Here is a 25,276-nt window from a genome sequence, read left to right as displayed (position 1 = left end):
AGTCCAAATGAACAGGTAGGGCTTTTTGTAAATATGGAGAATGGGGAAAAAACAAGGACAAACATGGAAATCTGATGACTACTTGAAGGAATAAAAAAGCATCTTTGATGGTAGATTTGGAGACAATCATAAAGAACTACAATTATAAAAATGAGAATAAAGAGATGAAAAAGAATCTTGGAGTGCCACTAGGTGGCGCAGAGGATAGAGCACCAGCCCTGGAGTCAGAAGGACCAGAGTTCAAACCTGACCTCAGATGGTTTATTATTAATAATATTAATATATTTAATATAATATAATAATATTTAATAATTATTATTACTTAATAATAACCTAACTGTGTGACCTTGGGCGAGTCACTTAACCCTATTGCTTTGCAAAAACCAAAATTGAAAAAAAAAAGAATCTTTGGATGAAGGTGGACCTAGAGTGTTTTGTATTTACATTTATTAGGTTAAGTACCTGAAAGACCCAATCAACACTACCAATGCACAGCCACTAGAAAATCACGAGGAAATGACTGCAAAATGCCACTTGTTTCTTAAGATTTCTGAATAATTTTGTCTCTTTATTTTTCATAGTTACAAAAGCTGAATTCAAATCCAGCAGCATTGATTTCCTTTTTTACCCTGAGCTGTATCAGACTCATACCAATAAATTCTCCATTTTTAGAATTCCAGTCTAAAAAGTGACTTGATCTAACAAGTTATTGAATACAAGGCAGTCATTTTCTATTGAAAAATAAAGTCTCTCCTGGACTTATACAACATCTCCCTCACAAAGAGAGCTCAACCAATCACCCCAGATGCTCCAACAGAGTGGGAAAGAGACGAACTGGAGGTCTCAAGGAAAGTAGAAATAAGGCAGATGAATGACCAGTGGTCACCTGTGGGTATGGCTGAAGGTAATGAGTTTTATCTCTAATTCTCATCCTCAGCAGTTACCTCCATTACAAATTACCTGTCCAAGTGCAGGCTACATCCTTACCTGTCTCTTTCTGTCCATCATCACTTCCCCTCTTTTCCAACCTGCTCTCCCAGTCTCCTGCTGCCATCTCACCAATTCTCTCAGCCTCTTCCCGCCAATCTAGTCAGCTCTCCCAGTCTCCTCACCTTCAATCTGTGGGCTTCTCCTCTCACTTTCAGGAGTTCTGTGATGGAGTCCACAAAGCCCTGGTAATGGAAGTTACACATTTTCTCAATCTCCCGGTCATGATTGCGGATACGGGATTCCAGCTTTTCCATAAACCGACCATGCTCCTCACCATCATAGACAGATCTGAAACAGAAGAGTTTACATCAAAAGAGTACCACAGCTTGTCCTCACCTCCACCCCCACTAAACAAAGTAGGAATATATTTATTTCCAATTAACAGAAGGATTAACCAAACCTCAAGAAGAATTCAGAACATCATAGCTCAAAAACAAATTACACACCATTAGGGGGTGCTATAGTAGATAGAACACCAGCCCTGGATTTAGGAGGACTTGAGTTCAAATCCAAATTCAGACATTTAACAATGACTAGCTGGGTGACTCTGGGCAAGTCACTTAATCCCAACCGTCTTGCAGAAGAAAAGAAATCAGCTTCTTATGAGAAAAGCAGAGGTAAAAACTGTGTGGCCCAGTCTGGTACACAGTAAGCACTTAATGTTTGTTGTTTGATTGATTCCCCAGATAAAGAGGAACCAAGAGAACTTGCAGAGTATGGAAGAGAACCTTAGAAATGTTTATTAATCCCTGAGGAAAGGGAAGGGGGGGGGGGATTTAGTTAGCCTGAAAAGGACTAAAAAACAATTAGAGGAAGCTAGCTAATGCAGTGGAGAGAGTGTTGGAAAAGAAGATGAAAGTTCAGAGCCAGTCTCCCCCAACTATTAGCTCTGGGATCCTGGGCAAGTCATTTAACCTTTCTGTCTCAATTTCCTCATCTGTAAAATGAAACAGAGAATAACTCCTTTATCCTAGGGCTGTTATAAGGATGAAATGAGATAATTTAAAATCCTTTACAAATCTTAAAGAACTATATAAATTGCTAACTGCTTTAGCTATTAAGAGATTTAACCAGGGATGTTCCCTGAGCTCAGTTTCTTCATCTGCAAAATTAGTGTTCTATAGCATCTACCTCATCACAGTGATGTAAGGATCGAAAGAAGTAATAGAGGTAAAGCACAGTGCCACAAGGATCAGAAATGGGCCCATGATTTCATTGGGAGAAGCATCTCCCTGGTGAGAGAATTCCATTTCCCCAAGACAGGTCAACTCTGCTGCAGTTAGTCCTAGAGAGTGGCCTCGAGAGGCAGGCTCCTGCAGCCAAGATCTTCCTGGCTCCAGGATCAGCTTCTGAGCCATTCTGCCAGGCCTCCTCTTGTTGACATGAGAGAGAGTGCTGTCATCACTCATCTCTGGAATACTATTTGTTAGGGGTGTCATCCTCTGCAGGGGCCACACTGTGCCTGCTCAGCCCCACCTCCTCTCCATCTCCCCCACAAGTCTCTGAATTCCTCTTATTCACCGTCTCTTGGGATAATCTTGTTCCATCCTCGAATTAGAATTACTTTCTCCCTGTACCCCGCTGGGTTCAGCCATACCCTATTGATGGGTCTTTCCAGATTCTTGCTTCCACTGAAAAAGTGTGGCTGTGAGGGTTTTGGTAGAGAGAGCATTTTTATTTTTATCTTTTATGTCCTGAAAATCTATGTGCAGCAGGGGTAACAGTGAGTCAAAGAATGGGAATTTTAGTGAAGTAATTTTTTTTTAATTTAAAATTATTTTTCCAGGATGGCAAGACTAATTTCCAGGTCTACAAAGAGTATGGCAGTTCTGCCAATAAGACAAGCTGTATTCCCACCATTCTCCTATCACTGACTCTTTCTGTCTTTTGTCATCTTTGCCATTTGCTGAGGGAGAAGCAGAACCTCAGGAGCTCTAAAGTTATATATTTTTTAATTCCTATTATTAGCAGAACTGGAGCATTTTTGAGAGCTAATTTTACAGTTCTTTTTGTAACTTGCTGTTTATATCTTTTCACTGTTGGACAATGGCTCTTGTGCCATATAGCTCTGTCAGGTCTTGAGATATCAAAGCTACTGGAATGTTACCAAAGATTTGATGCCAAGGTTAGTTATCATGTAACCGTTTCTCTTTACTTTTGTCCACATTTCATTTGTGGAAATATTAATTTCACATAGCCAAAACTGTTCCATTTTAACTTTTACAGCCTCCTCCATCTCTTCATTGGTCAAGAATTCTCCCTCAGGAGTGGTTCTCAAAAAGGCTTCTATTCCCCTCCATTTTTAAATGATATGACTCTCTTCAGTTGTGTCAAATCAACAATTGTGCCTCTTACCCCCCTGATTGGAGGATGGAGCAACAAACTCTTCAAGTTCCAATGAAGGTGGGTACAAAACGGTCTTTTCCCCAGTTCCCCCACCCCTGCACTGTTTTCACTTCTCCACCATGGCCCTGAACCTTTTTTAGCTTACTTTTAGGATGGCTCTCCCACCGTCACCCCTCCCCATCAGATTGGAAGCCCCCTGAGAGCAGGCCCTGACCCTCTTTTGACTGCTTGCCTCCCTAGCACTTAGCACAACATCCAAAACATGACAGACATTTAATAAGTGTTTATCAGTGACTGAGCTGCCGTATCGAGTCGGGGGGGACCTATCAGCTTCATGATTTATGAGTCTACATCATAGGAATTATATTGGGCACATCAGTAAAAATGATTTCTCATATCGAGGGGAAGAAAATCAAGTCTGCCACGTCCACAATCCAACTGCAAAGGGCAGTGCTATTATCAGATTTGAACTAATGCAATTTCTCTTCTGAGTCCTTAGCGCCCTCTTACAAGCTATTATTGCATTGATCTGTAATTCCAGATGAGCACCAACCAGAAAGCTACACTGATAATGTTGATGCTTGTCCTGTGTTCTCAAAGAAGATCATGACATCAGAGACATGATGCTATGACAAGCACATGAATTGGATCTGAGTGGGACGACTGTGCTAAGAACCCTGTCTCACTTTCTCCTCCAGAGCCATCTGGGTCTAGTGGCCAGATAGGAATTGAGATGACTGGAGCTGGTCTTGGATGGGAGGCAATTGGGGTTAAGAGATTTGCTCAAGGTCACACAGCTAGGAAGTGGTGGGTGTTTGAAGGTAGATTTGAACTCAGGTCCTCCTGACCCCAGGACTGGTACTCTACCTACTATATTATCTAGCTGCCCTTAGGTAGGGGCAGCTGTCCCCCCTAACCACTGACCTCAGAATCTTTGCCAGGGACAGGAGGGCCCAAGACTCATCTCAACTAACCAAACAAACAGTCAAACCTGTCTCCAAGGTCCCTGCACACAGGGTGCTCACTTTGCCCAGCCCTTGGGGATGACTTGCCTCTAGAATCTGCCTGAAGGGTTGGTTCTTTACAATGTCACAGAGACCCTACCCCAGAAATAAGTGATCCTGCCTAGGAGGAAAGATGGGGGTCACCCCTGCCCCTGGTACTCCACAGGGTAGGTTTTGCCACAAACATCAGCCAGGGAGGGAGACAAGACCCCTAACTATTTCAGTTCATGCTTGATGACGGATAGAAAGCATTAGAGTGAACACAGACTGTGGAATTCATTTCATGAACCAGCACCAACAGCAAGACAGAGCCCAAGAGGGCCATCCTTGAAACCAAAAAGACAGCACCATGGAAAGCCTCGGTTCCCTCATTTGTAAATGCAGCTGCCAGTGGAGCTCTAAGTAAAACTCTGGACCTAGACTCACAAAGGGGTGGATTCAGACCTGGTCCAGTCACCTACAAGCTTTGGGGCCCCAGGCCACTCCTTTGGCCTCTTTTTGTCTCCATTCCCCAGGGTCACTAAGAGCACCCACTCTGCCCAGTTGGTGCACCACACAGTGCCTGGCAGCAGACGCTATAATCCTCAGGCTTCTCCCTTTCCCTTCCCTGTTGTGCCCTTGGGAATCTGTGCCAACTGCCCAGCGCTCTCCAGGTCAGTTTGGATGACATTAAGACATGCATATACAAGGTCAGCTGTCAGAGAATAGGATGAAGGGCCACAAAGGTTATTCTAGGAAAGGCAGCAGATTCACGGGAAATCCTCTGAGCCACAAAGAAGGAGGGAAGCTATCATCGTTCAGAGCTCAGAGGTCCTTTCAACCAAGGACACAACCTGAAGAATGCCATGGGTTGAGGGCCATTTCAGAGCCAGTTCCATGTGAGTTGAATCTAGGGCAGCACATCTCAGCCACACCTTCCTCTCCATTCCTTCATGCTTGAAGCATAGGGAGACTGGGGCTGCTAGCTAACTCCCTAAAGGTTTGTTCGGCTTTTTTAAATATTAATCTAATACCATGAGCTCCTTACCAGTCCCATTCTTACCCCCAAACCCACAATTTTGAGTTCACTTTTTACTTCTCTCCATCTAAAAAGCTTCCAATTTTCTCCCCCATGGGGGTGCTATTAACAATATAATGTGCTAACCCAGAAAAGAAAATTTCCTCACAGAAAAGAAACTTGAGACTTAGAAAAATAAAAATTCTCTATTCTATTTAATTCAGATACTTATTAATAAGCACATGAGCAAGATGCAATGAAAGGAACTAAAAATACAAAGAAATGCAATGACCAGTTCCTACCCAAAAAGTTGACAAGTGATGGATCCTCAGACCAATAAGGAGACCCAAGCCAACCAGATGAGGAAGAGAAAAGCAAACACAAGGCTTGATCAGGAAAGTCTTCCCCTAGTGCAGAGCCTTGAAGGGAAGACCCAGGGAGAAGGGACTCTGGGCGGCCTGAGCCAAGGGACATGGTTTCAAGATGGAGAGTGATTCCGAGGACAAGGAAGCCAGTCTGGTGGGGAGAGAAGGATGATGGAAGGCAGGTGGGAAACTACAATGCAGAGAGCTTGAAATGTCCAGTGGGGAAGTTGGTTTTATCCTATTCACGATCATGAGTCCCAGATGATCTTTCAGCCAGAGGGGCATGGGCAGAAATGATGCTTCGGGGAAATGAGTTTGGCAGGGATGTGAAGGACAGAGTACATGTGAGACATTCCCTTACCCTTACTATAACTGCCAATTACAGGAGAACTGGGTTAAGTCTCATCAAGCCATTTTCCCTCTGGGGCTCAGTTTATTTATCTGTAAAATAAGGGGTTAGACCAGATCATCTGTAAGGGCTCTTTCCAAATGGAACATTCTACACTTCCATTTTCAAATTTAGCCAACAGTATAAAAAAAGATAGATATATTTTAGGAGCAAAGCAAAATGCTCTAATTAGACATACACATTTCCAAACAGATTAAAACAGTCCCTTTTCCTTCCTGCCTGGCTCTACCACCCTAGGGCTCTTATGATTCCAAAAATTCACTTCAATTCTGTACATTTTTAAACTTGAAGAGAAGAAAAAAAATACTTATGTGTTGACAAGTCACTATCTCAAGTCACAAAAGACAAGTATGAAGGGGGCAAAAAGTCATAATAAAACTATACATGTATAAAGGTTGTGTTTCTTTCACTTGTATTAACATTTTAGAGTTGGTATTTTCCTTACTGAACTACTACTGAGGGTCCTTTCCCAATGCTTCATTAGTTTCAAGGCCAATGAACCTGTCACCTAAGAAGGATGTTGGCCAAGATGACAGATACACAACCAGGATGCTTGGTTTCCAGGTAAAAGATGTTTTTGGCAAAAGCAGCTCCAGGAGACAAGCCACCAAGAATGGATGGGAGAAGGAATTCCTCACTTTCGGGGCTAATTTCTCATTCTGAAGCACTGTGATTTTCTCCTCAAAGATAAGTGAGAGGTAGTCTGCTGTTCCCTACACATCTTTCATTTGCCTTGCAACATTCACATCAAAGCTCTGAACCACCAAGCCCCCAGGCCAGGCCCAGGATGCCAGAGGGCAAGGATCAGGTCTAAACCTAGGGAAGAGAGCTGGCTGAGCTAGCTGGAGCACCAGGTATCATTTCCTAAATCACTGGCCCGCAATCCACCCCAGCCCCAAGGCCAATAAAATAGAGAGAGGCTGCCATCTAGTGATCATTCATTTACATTCCATGGAGGAGTCCAGAAGCTTCTCCTCTTCCTCCTCCTTCCCCACCACAGAGAATTCCTAAGGAGGCACCAACCCACCAGGGTCTCAAACATTCCTGAAATAGGACACTTGATGGAGGAAGGAAAGAAGCCATTTATGACACATTATTTCAGAGGAAAAACTAAAAATTACTGCTCTAAAATCAAACCCTGGATTTCAGTTCCCAACCAGAAAGAAAAGTAGTGGGGGAAAGTGTCAAAATGAAAAGCCCAGGTGTGCCACAGGTGAGTAAGCCCACGCATGAAATCTCATGGGGACTCATGCAGACAGACACCTGGGAGTGAACCAGGGCTCGCACCAGGGGAGAGAAGAGCCAAACAACAAGAAAAGGCGTTGGCCCCTTGGAAGTTCAGTTCAATGCTGGCTGCCCTTTGGAGCTAGCCAAAGAGCTTCATGAAGGATGAACCAATGGATTCACAGAAATGATGCATGTGCTAGCAGCTAGAAAGATGTTAACATGGAACTGTGGTTGTGGTCACATTACACCTGATCCCTAACATTTGTGTTTTCATATCTAAATCATTAATCCCAGGAAAAATTCTTCAAAGTATGACTAAGGTATTTTCCACCTGAAAAATAACACTCAGTTATTAGAACACTCAGAACACAGTTCTTCTCTCAATTAAGTGACTATAGAAGTATGCCATTTGCTCAAACCCCCAAGAATTAAATGGATTTAAAAATGACCAAACAAACCAAATGTTCATCATGCCTTATCAGAGGCAAGATCTTTAAACAAACTACACAGCCAAAATTAAAAAAAAAAAAAGTGAAGAAAAGGGGCCACTCACATTTCAAGTCTGTCATTCCCAATGCAATAGCTGGTTCCAATGTGTCATGCCCAGGGGCAGTGTGGCAAATCAGAGAAACCCTCCGATCACTAGCCAAGGAGTAGAGACTGCCAGCAAACCTCTGCAGGCTGGCCTTCTGGCAAGCACCTCTCTCGAAAGTGGCTTAGGCTCCATCATTTACCAAACCACCCAACACACTGAAATATCTAAATAGCAGGTGAAAAATCCATCCCAGGGGTAAAGGTTATATTAAGCCCGAGGACCCAAATGTAAACTGAACATTCTTTAACATTTTCTTGGGGGGGGGGGGTGAAAAGCTTCAAGATATGGATACTTAGAACCTTAGTAAAGTAGGGTTAATTCTTGGCATCTTGAACAAATTAATGCCAAGAGTCCCTTTACCTGCATACTATGCTTTATGTTACAGCTCAATTCTCCATTCATGTGATGGTAATTTAGATGTTTTGAGAAGATCTATGCAGACAAGTTCAAAACCAAGAAAACTTGCAGAAAATAAGAGTTTTTATTTTTGTTTTTGATTAATCTGTAGAACAAATTCCAAGGTTTTTCTGGCCTTTTCTTTTTTATACATATATTTTTAAACTTCTGTCATGGTTGCAATCCTAAAACATTTTATTCTCATTAAGTTCCATAAAAGCATCATTAGCATTTTTGTTTATTCCAAAGTTAAAAATAAAATGGAAAAACAGCTCTCTGCATGATGTTGAAATAGGCCCTTGTGAAAGGTCAAAAGGAGTTTAAAATCCCTTTTACCTGCTTCCTACCCTCCACAATTCTCTATCTAAAAGGGCCTTGAGGGTATCTTAATATCTCTGTCGTTGCTATCCCAACCTGCAATTAGGGCCACCAGCAACAAGTCACCACCAAACAACTGTGGGAAGCTTCTATTATGTGGAAATAATGAAGGACAAGCTGAACCACCATGGCCAAAATTCAATGCCATGGACAAGATCAAAAACCATGGAAAATTTTTTTCCACTCTGTGGACCCCGAGGTACCAAATCAGTTTCTCCATCAAAACCAGGCAAACCAAAGAATGTTGGGCCAGAGATCCCTTTCCAGGAAGAAGGGGACCCCCGACCCTCCCAACGGCTGGTCTTGGAGGCAGGTGGGTAAGCTTCCCTCATCCCCCTGGCTCCAGTTTAGCAGCGCAGGAACAGGAAGGCAGAGACAAGAAATGGGTCCCAGAACATCAAGTAAACCAACAACAAACTATTAGGAAATAAACCAATTAAAGCAAGGAAATTCCAAGTTAAGACTGTTGCCTGCTTAGCTGCTGCCATGATAATGTCACAACATTCAGACAATTAACAGACATCACTGCTTGGGGACAATGGTTTATTAGAGCTTCATCTTGGATTTAATGCCACTCGTGTGTCCAAGCACCACAAGATGTCTTTGGAGTTGTCCATGTTGGGCAGGGGGTCTGGTGGCTGAGAGCTAGACCAGCCAGAGGGATTGGATGTTGAAGTTGGGCCAGGAAACCCTTCAAGTATTAAAATAAGTGAGCCCAGGGCTGTCAATGAAGTCACAAACAGCTGATGAGTCTGCTGTCATTAGTTCAATCCATTTCCAGATTTCCATGATGCAATGGAGAAATGGTTGGCTTTGGGAGGAAAAGTTTAATACAAAGCTGATCATAAATGAAAATACAACTCAGATCATTCATTCCTCCCACTTCCATAGTATAGTTTGCCTAACCGGATACTGAGAAAATTACTTTGCAGAAAGATATTTAATTATTTCATCTAAATAGGCACTGTTCAAAGGAACAAAGACATATTAAAACAGGAAATGCTACTATAAATAGTTAAAAATCCTTAATTTTAAGCTATCAAGGTAATAAGGTCAAATCTGGGAGAAAGTCACAGCTCAACAGTCAATCACAAAATGTTGGGAACACCCCATATTATGACCTATGGGTCTTATCAATTCACACAATTCCACTCCACAAGCATTTAACAGACTGAGACTCTCTCAATCACATCCAATTCATGTGCTTCTCACAGCATCACCTGATGTCCTTCAAGAATGAAGGACCAACACAACAAGCACTTAATAAAAGCTTGTTCCTCTTCTCTCCCTCCAACCCCCAACATTGACTGAATAACTGTCCATTTCAATTACACTTGGCCTCTGGCCTAGGAAGCAATACCTAGGAAGTCAGTGGACAACAACTGGCCAAGTGTAATGGTGAGGTGACCCTTGGCATCCTTAAGCAAAGTGCATGTAAGCCAGAAAGCCTCTCAGCAAAGTGATGGGGGGATGACAAGATGACTCCCAGTAAAGAACAACCCTCCACAAATAAGGAAGTCACAAGCAGCAGCAGCCAGAAGGTAGCCCTGCCCTGACTCCAACCTACAACCAAACCTTCAAGGAGGGTCTGCCCAAAGTATTCCCCAGTTCATGTCTCATCAAGTCTCAGACAAGACTGTCTTCCCCAGTCTTTACCATCCTGAGGGCAAGGCATTTAACTTCTCAGTGTCTCCAAACAATTCTCCATAATTGAAGTAGTATCATATTACCAATCTATATGCCAATAAAATCAAATTAGTAGGGAAAAAACAATGCAAAAGGGCACTGGGAAATTCCTGAAACATATCAATAAAGCACTGTCCCAAAGACAAATCTACAAGTAGAAAATATTTACCCCCCCCCAAAAAAAAATCCAGTTCACTCCCCAGAGCAGACTGACCAATAGAAATCCTTTGAACTCTAGCCTAACCCTTGAAGAAGGTGCATGACCTAGTCTACTGAAATCAGGGACATGAGAGTCATTTGGTTATAAGCAATAATGTTCCATCTTTCTCTAGAATTGAGGGGAAAAAAGGGCTCTTTGGCTGATTAAATTGCAACCAGGCCTGGCAGGCCCCCAGAGCAAGCCTGCCTGGGGCTCCGAGTCCAGGCTGCCAGGCCCTGGGGGAGGGTGACAGGAGTCCCTGAAGGCCCTTTTAAAAAATGCCTTCCAGGCAGAGATCTGTTACAGTGCCTTCTTTACTCAAGATGACTAAACAGTAGACAACAGACTACAGGGGCAGAAAATAGGGAGAGAGCCTCTGACCACCTCGGCTAAACTCTCTGGTTGACAAAAGGCATGTGTACAAAAAAAAAAAATCAAGAAGGGTTCTGCTCAAGACTAAAAAACCCAAATGCCTCCGAGTCTGGGTCTAACCAGCCTTAGAGGGTCTAAGAGAAGCCAAAGAGCTCAGGACAGTGGTAAACATGACAAAAGCCCAGAAGCCATTAGGAATATTCAGAAAGAGAAGCCCCCCAGGCAAAGACCCTCCTGGGCATCTTCCATGCACTCCCACCCTGCTTCTTAGAACGAACAGCTCATAATGTGGGTGAGGTGTGCATTTGAATAGAGGGAGAACAACAATACCACTTTCCTTCCCCCCCCCCCCCCCCCGGCCCCACCCCACTAGGCAAAGACCAGGCAGAGGATTCAAATCCATATTTAGTCCAGGAATCTTCTTGAATCAGCAACAAGCAGACTGATAGTTTTAAGAAGTAAAAGCAAACTCAAAAACCTTCCATTCCCAACATTGTCCCAAGGTTCACTTCCCAGGTCTGGGCCAATCCTCCTCTAGGAGATGCCAAATCCCCAGAACCCTTGCTCTCTTCCAAACTCTATGAGGAGCAATAAAATAAAACAAAAACCAAACAAAAATGGACTCCTGCATGGCTCCCAAATGATTAGCCCCTCTCCCATCAGTAGCAAAACCCAAGTATGATGTGCGGCTTTGGAATGACCAGCCAGTCTTCCACAATAACAGCCAGCTCACTAAACACTGTTGCCAAAGCCCCTGCATTGCTTGTCTCATCTGAATCAGAAAGCCGAGAAGGGCCAGACCCTCCCCTGTAGGGAGCCTGCTCTAATGATCCCAAAAGTGGGGGGACTGGAGTAAAGAGTCATGACTTCTACCCCGTTTGGTCATCCCTGCAGCCCAAACCTCATCATCTTTCTATTCTCATGGAACCCAAGTACAACAGCAACCTTCCCACAGAATCTAAGGACCCTGGACAAAAGAAGCTGGGTACCAAGTGAGTCCAGTAAGATGGGGGACAAGAGAGAAGCACAAGGGGAAGATGCATCCTCAGTAAGGAAGTGCCACAAGCCTTACTTCAATGGCCTTTCCCCCTTGACAAGTCAATCCCCAGGTCAATCCCCAGTCACATTTAGGAAGTAACTAGTGACCTAGAATCGATCCATTATTTTTCCAGTCTCCTCCATGACAGAGACTGCTCTCTACCAACAGGCAGCAGGTCCCCATAACATCTCTAGGTTAAGGTGAACTGCTTCATTCAAGTCTCAGTATGCCTTGAGGTGATGTCACAATCTCCCAGCCCGGTTGGCACAAGAAGGTTGCCATATCCCAACATGAAGCCTTCCATTGGCCATCTACCCCTTCCATATTCTCTTTCACCCAGCTGGCTCTCAAAGACCTAACAGAAAATTACAACTGCTCTGAGCAGGAGGGGAGATCAAGTCAACACCCCGTTCTGAGACAGGATTTTGTATGACAGGAGGAGTCTCCATATGAAACCACTGGGGAATTTTTTTGCCTTCCATTTTCCATGGAGACCTTTAATCACATAAAACCAAGTGGGAGAGCTTGAAGAAATTAATGCTCAGTCTTGAAAAAGTCCAGGAAATGGAAGAAGTCCCCCCCCAGCCAGTCTAGCTCCAGCCAACAGCCAGCCCCCCAACTGAGGCCAACATGGAGAGAACTCACCATGAGCCAAAGCTTTTAATGTCCCTCTTTTTTGAAGGCACAATGGAAACAATTCCCCAGAACAAAGAAGCTGCGTCAGCGAGCTCTCTGCGCTCAAACTCTTTCAAGTTGGAAGGACAGTTGATTCACACCATGTGTGGGAAAGAAACACTAGTTAAAACCAAGCGAGATAAATTTCTGGCCCCCAGAGCTGGTTAATATTAAACTGTAATGAATCATCTTTACAGTGCATTGTAAACAAAATATTTTGTTTACCCACCCATCCTCAATCTGACCCTCCCCCGAAAAGGAAATTTTATAACAATTAGTAATGCCCAGGTCACATATGCTCCACCATGTGACAATTTTCAAATGCTGACACCAAGGATTGTATTAAAAACAAGCAGAGAGCCAACTGGAAGAGGCAAACACCCAACCATTGATGCATGAAAGACCCAGGTCCCAGACTCAACCTGGCATGTCATCCTTGGCGCTCTGGGTCAGCAGAGTAAGAGCAGTGGATGTGGACCTCAAGATCCCAGGCTCCTCCTTCCTGCCATTGCCACTGCCATCCTACAGTCTACAAATAGACTGCTCCCACCACCTCTGACCCAAGGAGTTAGCCAAGCCTCATAAACATAGGGTTGGTTGTTCACAGAAGAGGCTCCATTCAAAGCTGAGCCGAGACAGAAGCATTAGCTTGCTGCAGATTCAGCACCTCCCCAAGAGCTCAAGAACACAAAAGACGGGGACCCTGCTCTGGGGGGGGGGGGGGCAAATTTCTCGGCGTGAGATGCTGGGCCAGTCCCTCCCTCCCTCTCTGTCCTCATCTATAAACTGAGGACAGAGACAGTATCAACCTCCTTGGGCTGATTTGAAGATTAAATGACAGCACACATGGAGAGAACTTTGTAAACCTTAAAGGTGCTACAGAAATGGGAGCTGTTATTGGAAACTCCTCTGGCTAACTTTTACCATTCCATGAAGACCACTTGGGGCTTGGTCTGTCCATCTCTTACCAGTCTTCCATTCTCTATATGATTATCTGGTTCCTAATATCTCACCTCTTGCAGTTAAGTAGATCTGCTCGATAGGGTGGAATATGGCAGGTATTCCACTGAAAGGAAAGTGTGGTGGTAAATGGGTTATACATTTTGCAATTGCATAATTAGTACGATCAAAAGATCAATGAAGTCCCAGGGTGTGCTACTGGATAAGCTCTTAGAAATAGATCACCTCAAAAATTCAGCAGTCTCCATTTCAAATTATCTGAAGAGACTCAGCCCAAATCATCTGCTTCATTTTTCTGTCACTGTCACTGATAATTGGTTGTACGAACACTCTGCCACACAGAGCCAGGATTCCCAATCAGAAGCTTTCTGGTGAGGACAGCTAAACCTGATCATCATTTTGTCCTTAAATGCAGAAGTACCTGAGGGCATACTCGAAGAATATTTCAAAGCAGACTGTCCCTCCTCCCCTCCATTTTCTTCATGGGCAGCTCTGCCCTGACCTGCCCTAGGAGCCCGTGACTCAGGCCTCCCTCTAGATCTCCAGCCCAGGTAGTCCTGTTGGCCCCAGAGCCTGGAGGCTTCTCCCTCCTTTTCTCAGCCTCTTCTGCAGGAGGCCCTTCACCTTCCTCCTCAGCTTTGTTCTGTCTCTTGTTGCACTCCATTGTTTGCACTTCAGTCATCTCCCCCTTTAGACTGGAAGGCTGGGAAAGGGAGGGAAGGGAATAAGCCTCTCTATAGAGCCTACTATGCAACAAGCCCTGGGCTAAGTCAGCACTTGCAACAACCCCAGGAGGTAGGTGTGGCTATCACCCTCATTTTACAGTTGAGGAAACTGAGGCAAAAAAGAGGTTAAGGGACTTGATCAGGATCACTCAGCTGGCAAAAATCTGAAGACTTGGACTCCAGTCTTCCCCGCTCCACCTTGGTCTACCTTGAAGACACCTCTGGATGTGGCTGGAATGTAAACACTCCAAGGACAGGGCCAGCTTCTGCGTTTTCCTCAGTCTGGCCGGAAACATAGGTCTACCCACAGTTAGCATTTATAAAGGGAGTACTTCACACATGCTAGTGCATCTGACCTTCCCAACAATCCTCTAAAAGAACAATAACTCTTCCCCCCATTTTAGAAACAAAGAAACTGAGGCACAGAAAGGTTAACCAACTTGTCCAGAATAACCCAAGCTCCAAGGCAGGATTCCAATTCAAGTCTCCTTGCATGGCATCCTCTGGACCAGAGAGTCCGGTGCCATGCCGAGTGATCAGTAGGAACGGGCACCCATGCAAGAAGTAGAGTCCAGCCCATCAGAGGCCTTCCTTCGGACGATAGTAGTGGCATCAGTGTGGGGTGTTAAGAAGGTTACTCCACCTTATCAATGGCCTTTCTAAAATGCAGCTCTGAGAACATCCATGAGTGTGTTTGTGTGTGTGAATGTGTATGTAAACTCTAAATAACTATGGATGAAGTCAAATATCATGTGATGCCCCTGAAAAAGGGGATCTGTTAAAATCAGAGTAAGGCAGTGACCCTTCCACTGGGCCCACCCAACCACCATTAGAACATGCATCCCTTTCAAGTCATGACACTTGTAAAAAGAATGGAAAAACTAGACTTTGGAGACAATGAAAACGATAGAAAGATGGTCATCTGAGAAAATGTGGATGGAGGCAGGATTGTTTAGTCTGAAGAAGAAAAGCCAAAGACTTGATTCCTCAAGTATAACTGGAGGATTTCTCCAAGATGTGTTACTCATCAGGTGTTCCCCAAGGAGCCAAAATTAATGCAGGCAGCATCAGAGTAATGAAGAGAACAGGGAGAAGAGTGGACTGCCAAGAAGGGAGCTTTGGAGGCTGGCATCTTTCAGAAGGAGAAGCACAAAGCCCCATTCCAAGGTCTCTTGGAGGTGCCCCGGATGATGCCCAAGTCCAAGCCTCAAAAGGGCCCTGTCACAGTCTCTTTCCGCTTTCTAAGGAGGATCTGGACTAAGCACAGAGAGGCTCCTCACCATCCACAGACCAATTGGTGATGAAATTTTAGTCCTTGACAGACTGTGAAACAAAGAAAAATACAAAATGGCTGCAGTCCCATGAAGCCCATTTCCGTTTCTATAGAAACAATGGCAGAAAGGGAGAAAATCAGAGAAAACAAAGAACCAGTTTTGAGGCCCTCTATAAACATTAACTTAGTTGCCGGTGCTCTATATAAGAGATTTTTAACCAATGACTACTAAGTGAATGGTCTTGAATGTTCAAGGATTTAAATGTCCATGAATTATGGGAATTTGAGTCCTGAACCTGAGGTTCATAAACTTTTTAAAAATAATTATTTTTGGAATATCTTTCACTATAATTAGTTTCCTTTGTAATCCTTCACATTTTGTGAACCTAATTCTGAGAAACAATCCAGAGGCTCTAATACACTGCCTGCCCAAGGAGTCATGGAACAGAAAACAAAGATAAGAACTCCTGGTCCAAATGATATCAGGGATAGGATAGCAACAGCAATCGTTGATTTATGACTTGAAAAGCACACAGGGGTTGGAATCTGTACCTTTGAAGGGAGTACTCACGTAGATGAGAACACAGATCACTTGATTTAGCAAAGAAATTGTGGGTCTCTTGTTTGCTAGGTAACAAGACTGTATATGGTTTCCCTCAGATTGCCTTCCATGGGTGTTCAGGTGTGAGGGTTGCTCATCTACCTGTAGTGTCTACCGGTCCCCCAACTCTCACTGGTGGTTCCAAGAAGTTGTAGCATGTACAGTGGCTACACTGCAATAAAACCATCTTGGTAAATGGGCTAAACCAGGTAGAGACCTCAAACCCATCAGAGAGTTAGAAAGATGTCTACCCCCAGTTCAAGAAGACCACTCCCCCCACAGCAGAATGAGTGGATAAGAACATTTGGAGTGTGGTCAGACATGAAAGGTGCCAAGATCATCCACTGCATCCTGGGGCCAGAGCCAGTTGCCTTGACTTCTGTCCTGTCAATGGAAGAGTCTGGGAGAGACTAAGGCTGATTGACTCTGTGCAGCTCTGCCTCCCAAGTCAAGACCTCACCCCATGATGTCACTGGTCCTCTTTAGAAACAAAGGACAAACCTTCCAATTCTGCTGTGCATAGTACAGATCTAGGTATGGATGAATGTGGTTGTTTGCATATTGTCTTCTCCACCAGACCGGGAGCTCCTGAGGGACAGGTTCTGTCTTTTACCTTTGTTTGTATTCCAGTCCTTAGCCCAGAGGCTAGGACAAAGTAATGGATGAAAAAATGTGTTTGGACAGATTGACTGACATGGACCATCTGCCCAGACAAAATAAACGCCTGAGAATGCCAAGCTCTTCTACACATGTGACCTTTTCCTTTGTTTTGTATCCTGGGATTTCTTCATTTTGACAATGTATTCAGCAGAGCTTTGGGGACAAATCTTTCTTCAAGAATGGAGCTGAATTCGTGTCAGGAAATAATTCCAAAAGAACCCAAAAAAGACATATGGGATGGAAAGAAGAAAGATGCTGCTCCTCCAATTTCCTGTCTCCCACATGGTTCCTGGCTGAGGAGAGAGAGCCCTGTGTCTTCATCCCAGATTAGACAATACCACCACTGCCTTTGGGGGCAGGTACTGAACCCAAACTCTTTTGGACTTCTTCCCAAACAAAACCACCAGTCAATAGGCAGTCAACTTCACAGCCTCAAAGGTCAGCCCAGAGGGCCTAAAATAAAACCAAATTAATGAGCTCGAAGACTTTATGTTGTGTTCCAACCACAGGCTGCCAACGAGAAACTTTCTTCACTACAAATGAAAGACAGTTTTTCCAAAGCTCAAACAGGTAGAGAATACAAAATCAGCACTGACTAGGGCAACTAGTCGCAGAATAAAGGAGGCCTGGAAACAGTCACAATCTAAAAGCCGATGCACATAATGCACATAAATTTCATGGACCATGAGAGCCATAAATGTTATGTAGAGTAGAAAAAAGGACCACAAAGGGTTTTTTGGGCTGGATCTGTGAATTTCATGAGAACAGAGGACACTTGGGGGCAGCTAGGTGGCGCAGTGGATAGAGCACCAGCCCTGGAGTCAGGAGTACCTGAGTTCAAATCCGTCCTCAGACACTTAATAATTACCTAGCTGTGTGGCCTTCAGCAAGCCACTTAACTCCATCTGCCTTGTAAAAACCTAAAAAAAAAAAAATACAAAGTAGCACCCCTTCAACAACCTGCATCCTTAGAGAGCTGTCAGGGCAACTGAAAGGATTAGTGGCCACAACACGCTGGGCTGACATCATTGGGATGTCAAGGCCAATACTAACCCACTCAACTACGCTGACCCAATGCTTGGATACAGAAGGCATGAAGGATGGCAATTGGGAAACTGGATGGTTTTAACGTATGTACATACACATACACACACACACAGACGCATGCAGACACAAATACACCACTTTCAATAGTCTCACAGATGCCTGGTACACAGCCTCAGACCAGAGTCAACCAAACAATCACCTGAAGGATAAGGAAATATGCAGGAAGAGTGTAATTGGATGCAACATCTACTAACAATAAATTGTGACCAACTATCAAAGAAAAGCAGTCCGAGTTAAGGGACATGGTGGAGGACATAACTCTTGAGTCTAGAAGCCTATGACCTCCCATCTCTCTTCAGACCCTTCCTGGTTGTACATCTTGGAGCCTATATTTCAGTTTTCTCATCTCTAAATCTGTGGAATGGGGTGGTCTCAACAGTTTCTAAAGGCTCTTCCAACTCTTACTCTACACTACTATGAGCCTATGTATTGTCCTCAAAAGGCAGAGAGTTAGTCATGGAGGAAGAATGTGTGATTATAAACCAGCCATTCATGTGTTGGCCTGGTGCGCAGACTTATAAACTTATACTTATAAACTTAGTTGAAGGCCCCAGCCCATTCAGTGGATGCCCCCCCCATTAATTATGTTAAGAGTTCATAATGAAGAATAATATTTCAGTCAGAAGGGGCATTTTCCTAACCGCATCAGATATAAATGGAGTTTCCATGCAACGTCCCTGGGGTGGCAGAAAGATGCCAGCTTTCTAAGGACTCCATATGTGGTCTACCATTTCCCTTGATACCCCCCCCCACAATTCACTAACGATAACCAGAGTCACATGCACACAAAGGAGCAAAGACCTCACATGAGCTGAATTGTGTAGAAACTAAAGATTTTTTCAAGTGTGCCTAGCAGAACAGGCAAGTGATTACCACAAACTAAATGCCTAAAAAGCAAGGTCACTCTCTTTAAAAAGAGTTCACAAGCCACCCAGAGTAGCTATCACATGCAGCAATAGGCAAAATTAATTACAAATGTAAAACTTTGTATTTTCCCAAATAAACTCTTTAAAGGGAACTGAAACCTTTTCATAATATGTCCTCAGGTTCAAATACAGAACCTCTTCAAATAGGACAAAAGAAGCATAAGATTGGGGAGCATAAATCAAAATACAGTGTTCACCAGCTGTAATCTGTATCAGTCATACCGTAAGAAAAAAGGTTCCAGAAGCTTGGCTCAAAAGCTTCAGACATCAGAGGGAGCAAAAGACAAAATGCTGGGAGCACCAGCCTCAATGGCTCCTGATTCTGTGACCACCTCAAGTCCCTTTACCTCACTGAGCCTCGGTTTCTTCATCTGTAAAAGGGGGCCAATAGCATCTTCCTCAGGAAGTTATGAGGAGAGGATTTAATCCAAGCAAGGTGGTTTGCAAACCTTAAAGTAATACAGATTACTCTCCCTGGCTATTTGGGGATCCGATGGTCCTTGGGAAAATAACCAAACCAAGTCAATGAGGGTTTAGAAAGCACCATGTATCTGACAGGATATCTCTAGTAATGCTCCCTAAAGAACAACCGAAGTTCAAAGGAAGCAGCTTCATAGACAGTAAACTCGTCTCTGTATTCAGGCAGCCTTGGCTCTGCTGTTGGTATGGATGGCATCTTCCCAGGTGTCTTGGGTCATGGCACTGCTGAGAAGAGCTAGGTCCTTCACTGTAAACGTCTCTCAAGCATCTCCCGTGTGGCAGGTCTGTGCCAACTAAGCTTGAGGATACTGATAACAGTCAACACCAGCCCTGCCTAGCTCACTGTCTCCTGGGAAAGACCACATGCAAACAACGGAGGGTCAGAATCAACATTAAAAAGGATTGGAAAAGCCTTCCCAGAGGAGGGGAGACTTCCTGAAGCTCAAAGAGATCCTCAAAAAGGGAAAAAGGACCCCCAAAGACTGGCACAGTCACAGCAGCTCTTTCTGTGGTAGCAAAGAACTGGAAATTGAGGGGAAGCCCATCAGTTGGACTCTGTGTGTGTGAACATCACAGAGTCCTAGCATTCTGTAAGAACCCACGAGCAGGGGGACTTCAGAAAAACCTGGGAAGATACCTGAATTGAGGCTGAGAGAAGTGAGCAGAACCAGAAGAGTTCTGTATCACAATGAGCTCTGTATTACTATGACCAACCATGACAGACATGGCTTTCCTTAAGACTTGTGATGGGGAGGCTAGGTGGCACAGTGGAAAGAGCACTGGCCCTGGAGTCAGGAGGACCTAAGTTCAAATCCGGCCTCAGCAGACACTTAATAATTACCTAGCTGGGTGGCCTTAGGCAAGTCACTTAACCCCATTGCTTTGTAAAAACGAAAAAAAAGAAAAAATTGTGATGGAAAATGCCAGGGAAAGCACCATGGATTCTGAAGACAGATCAAACATACTCTCTTCACTTTTTTATTTTTTTCTTTCTCTTTTGTCCTGAATCTACTTTTACAACGTGACTAATGTGAAAATAAGTCTAACACAATTGTGCATATAGAACCTATATCAGATTTCTTCCTGGCCTGGGGAAGGGGAGAAAATTTTACAAAAGTGAATGCTGAAAACTATCTCTGATTGGAAAAAAAAATAAAATATTATGACTTTTTTTTTAAAAAGTGAGATTTAATTAAGATTTTAAAGAAGCCAGGGAAGCCAGGAGGTAGAGATGAGGAGGGACAGTCAGGAAAAACCTGCAAGTGAAGAAATGAAGGGTCTTGTTGGAGGAAATGCAGTGCAAAGAGGCTAATGTCCCTGGATCAAAAAGTAAATGGGGGGAGGGTGAACAAGGGTATAAAATATTAGAAGGGGTAGGAGTTTACCAAGTAAGGGGAAGAGAGGGTCAGACCTATACTTTAGGAAGCTCATTGGACACTAAGAAAGCAAGCACTGGTTTGGATAGCAGTGAGAGGCTGCAGTCTGAATGATGGACCTGCAGTCAAGAAGGACTGAATCCTATCCAGCCTCATACTCTTAGTTGTGTGATCCTGGGCAAGTCATTTCACCTCAATCCAGCTCAATTTCCTCATCCCTAAAATGGGGCTAATAATATCTCAGAGCAGTTGTAAGGATCCCATGACACAATATTTATAAAGGATTTTATAAGCCTTGAGGGCTTTCTGAATATGTTTAACTTTTTGTTGTTGAACAGAAGAAAAGAAAATGCTCACTGGGAAGCAGTGTGGAGCAGTGGAAGGAGAGCTGGGGCTTGCAGTCAAATTCCTAAGCTGCCACTGTACCCACTTCATCTGAATGGGCCTCAGGTGCCTCCTCTAAACAGAAGGGACTTGGGCTCCAGAACCAGTGCAGGACCCTCTGAGGAAGAAGGGTCAAGGGTCAAGATCTCAGCCTCAGAGGACCCAAGGGCCTTCTCCACCAAGTCTCTCAGACTGAAGAGTGACCAGAGCTTGCCCAACTCCCCTGCCTCGGGACAGTGACATTCCATGGATCCACAGCAGGCTCCAGAAGGAGCTTTATTATCTAGGACTTGGCTAACAGAGCACAGAAGTATACACTTTCATGAAACTTAAACCATACTCATCCACAGCTGATTCTTTACAATCAGAAAAATTTTCTTCTTGGGAAGGCAGCATCAAAACTGAGCACAGCGCCAATACCAGGCCATTTGATGGGCCCAAGCTATCAACATTAACAAGGAAAATGAATGATCTGTGTATTTATGATATGCACCACCTCAGTCAACCCTTCCTCCCCATAACCTGTTAGAGACAAAGTAACTTTGACAACACTTCTGCCATGAAAACTCCATGAAGGCAGGGGCAACTTCCTTTGTCTTGCATCCCCAGGGCCTAGCAATGACCCACTTCTATCAGTCAAGAAACATTTATCAAATACCTACTCTAGGCTGTTGGGGAAAGTAAGTGGTACAGTAGTCAGTACCTCTGGTCATCCCAGTTTCCTCACCTGTAAAATGCACTGGTGGAATCAGACCAGTGCAATCAAATTCACACGGAAACAGAGGATGACTAAAATATCCATTGGGAACCCTGAGGCCCACAGACTGACTTGGAAAACCATATATTATTAGTGTTATCCATGTTCTCCTGTACTTTTAGTTGTTTTGTTAACTGCTTCCTAGTTACATTTTAATCCTGTTCCCAAATGTACCTGCAGGCCCGTCCTGCCATGCAGCAACCATCAGAGCCGAGGCAGCCCAAACCGGACCGCATGTGCCCGGAGAACACCGGATGGGTAAGTGAATGATAACTAGATGAGGTGGGCATGGCTGTTGGTGGGCTGGGCGGTCACCAGGTGGCAGCAGAGGACAGCAGGAAACAGGCTCAGGGGATGTCTTGCTCATTGCTTGCTTCTCTCAGGCATGGGGGCCCCTCCTGAAGTCAGCGCTAGGACCCCTGCCCAAGGGGAACCCAAGACCCTTCCAGCCCCCAGGACACAGATCAGAGCCCATCAAGGCTCCAGTCTTCAAGAAGAAGGTCCAGAGGGATCCCATTGGGGGGAACTGCTACAAACCTGGAAGAGAGAAGGCAGGGCAGCCCTAACACAGGAGGAATTCTACAGTCACTACCTGGGATGGACCTGATCCTGTAAGAGCTGGGCCTCTTGGTCCTCCTCTGGTGGGTCCCAAAACTTACAGATGGAGCCACGAAAAAAAAAATTTAGACTGTAATTTGGCTGTCCAAGAAAATCTGTAACTCTTCCAACCACTCAAATTATACAGAGCTTTCCTACTCCGCTTCAAGGGTTGCATCCTCTTAGAAATCCCACCCCCCCTTTAGCCACCTTTCCTTAACTTAATTTGCATGGTCCGAGGGAAAAGCTAGTGGGGAAGGCCAATAGGAAAGGCCCAAGGCCCATCAAATAACCTCAGATGGAGCTACGAACCACAAGGAGTCCAGCAAGGACAATGACTCAAGAGTAGAACAAGATGCAGCTTCATGCCCCACATGATCCTGAAGGAAAGCCCTTCCACCTCAGACAAAGGCAAAACCAAAGCATCTAGGACAGCTGGGCCGCAGAGGCCACTTGGGGTGAGGGCATCCAGGCTGGCCCAGCCAGGAAATCTGGGAGAACATCTTTCTCTGAGGATGAGCAGAGCCAGGGCTCCTCTGCCTGCCAGGCTCTGCCAGGCTCTGCCAGGCTCTGCCAGCCTCAGAATGAACGTGTCATGCACTGAAGGAGGTGCAGTGATGTCAAAGGCAGGCCAAAGGGCCAGGGCACTCTCTGCGCACAGAAACTTCCCATCCTTGCACCTTCTTTGATCCCATCAGCTGCGTGGCCCTCCCTCTAGGAGGCTCCTGCCATAGCTCAGTCCATCACCGTCATTTCCAACATGCCTCTGCTGGGGTATCTTGGCTTTTCTTGGTCCAGGGAGATGCAGAGGAAGAAGTAGTGAAAAACAAACAAACAACTAGGTAAAAGAGCAGAAGGCAGCCAGAATAAATCCCAATGGGGACAGAGGGCTGTGCTAAGGACAGGCTCCTGTCTGGCCCAGTGCAGGACAGGGATCCAAACAAACAAAGCAACCCCTGCCCCCGAAAAGTTTACATCTAATGGAGAACAAGCCCCCAAGAGCAACTAGAGACCTCAGGCCAAGTCCATGGGCAGAGTCTGAGGTTCCAAAGGGATCAAAGTAGAGATGAGGGCCAGAGGGGAGCCAGCTGGTGGCCAGGAACCAGAACAACTGCCCAACAAGGGCTCAACTGTGGCCTTTAGACTCATTCAGGCTAGCTCAGTGATGTCAGACTTTTTGGGCTCAGATTCCCTTTACATTCTTAGGGGAAATGTGGCTCAGTGGAGAGAGCACTGATCCTGAAGCCAGAAGGATCTGAGTTCAAATCTGACCTACATACTAGCTGAGTGATCCTGGGCAAGTCTCATTTTCTCCCTACCCTCTCGAAAAAAGTTACTGATGATCCCCCAGAAACCTTTTGTTTCTATGGGTTATAGCTATCTATATTTACCAAGTTTGAAGGGCTTGGAGATGCCCAAGGAGGCACCAGAGGGTCTCTAAGGCCCCTTCCAGCTTTAAATCTAGAGGTCCTTGGACAGCTCAGGATGCACTCCGACTGCCAAGCTAAGGAAAATCAATGCTCCAGGAAAGTACAAAACCAAAGTGCTTGAAACAAATGCTCAAGCTGCAGGATGTCAGACGGGCTGAACAGGAAGGAAGAGCAGGCACTTCTGGCAGCCCAAGAGAGGAATGGGAGCAGGACTGAGGGATAGGAGCAACCAGGACTCTGGGGTCTGGGGAAGGGGCCAGCATGCCAGCAATCGGGCTATGGCCCGAGAAGGCAACCCGAGATATCAGACCTGATATGTTCAGCAGGCTGAAGATCATTTTGTACAAGTTAGAAAATGGTTTCGGGCACTTGGTAAGCTCTCTGCATGGCGGGCTCCCAGGCAGGGACCACATGGTCCTCCCCACCCCCACTCATCCCTCCCAGCCCTCCAAGATAAGACATTAACACATTCAACATACAAAGACCCCACATCTCAAGCATGAAGAAAAGTGTTTCATTCTCTGACCTCTGCAACTCCTCTGAGACCAGTTGCCTTTTTGGGCTGCCTCCTTTGCATCATGTCTATTTTCTGAGGATGGCGGGGGGGGGGAAGACATCAGAGTGCATAAAATCCTGGGACACCTCCTCGTAGTGAGACCCCAGATGAGCCCCTGCATCTACCAAGCATCAGCTTCAGTCAAAGGGGCAAGCAGGAGAGGGGGTGACAACAACTTAGCTTCACATGCATCTTCACAAATGCTCCCCTTTCATATAAAATGCATATTACATAACTATAACATTACAAATGTGATATTTATGAGTCCCTATTTTGCCTGCCATTCCTAATTCCTGGGCCCTCACCTTGCTCCTCATTTTTGCTCCCACAGGGTGTTCTTATGAACACTGCCTATGAGACCTCCTTGGGTCTGAATCCAGAAATGGACTGATTTGATGAATCAAAAAGATTACAAACCAAATTTGTCAGTTTTCTCCCAACAACTTAGTCTTTCACAAGTTTTGTTTACACTTGTCTCGTCATTGTGAAATAACAGGAATCTATAGGAAATATAGATATGAACCATAGGAAGCCTCCTCCTCTCCTAGAAATAAATCCTCACCAAGCCACTGACAGGTTTCCTGGCCACCTGTATCCTGGGTAACACTAGAAAACCTGAGGCAGTAGACACAGACAGAGGGGATCATGGTGACCAAGGAGCAGCATCCTTGGATGGATAAGCCAGGAGAAGATGCAGAAAACCTCCAGGCCAGAGATAACACCCTATTCCCTGAATCCATACATCTTTACTGGTGGTCCCCTCCTG

General features: G+C 44.8%; 1 protein-coding gene across 4 annotated transcripts in view; it reads right to left on the bottom strand.

Moving 5' to 3' along the window:
* EXOC6B (exocyst complex component 6B) overlaps window positions 1-25,276 on the bottom strand; it is a 525,494-nt gene that overhangs the window by 461,009 nt on the left and 39,209 nt on the right. For 3 of the 4 annotated variants that reach the window (XM_074195695.1, XM_074195720.1, XM_074195705.1), the window contains exon 2: window positions 1,113-1,278. In XM_074195695.1, coding sequence (XP_074051796.1) covers window positions 1,113-1,278 — 166 coding nt within the window. Of the gene's footprint in view, window positions 1-1,112; window positions 1,279-12,648 lie in introns of all 4 variants that reach the window. The other variant, XM_074195713.1, reaches the window with a different exon arrangement.

The sequence above is a fragment of the Macrotis lagotis genome, chromosome 1, assembly GCF_037893015.1.
Source record: "Macrotis lagotis isolate mMagLag1 chromosome 1, bilby.v1.9.chrom.fasta, whole genome shotgun sequence".
NCBI lineage: Eukaryota > Metazoa > Chordata > Mammalia > Peramelemorphia > Peramelidae > Macrotis > Macrotis lagotis.
This window is presented reverse-complemented; position numbering and strand designations above follow the sequence as displayed.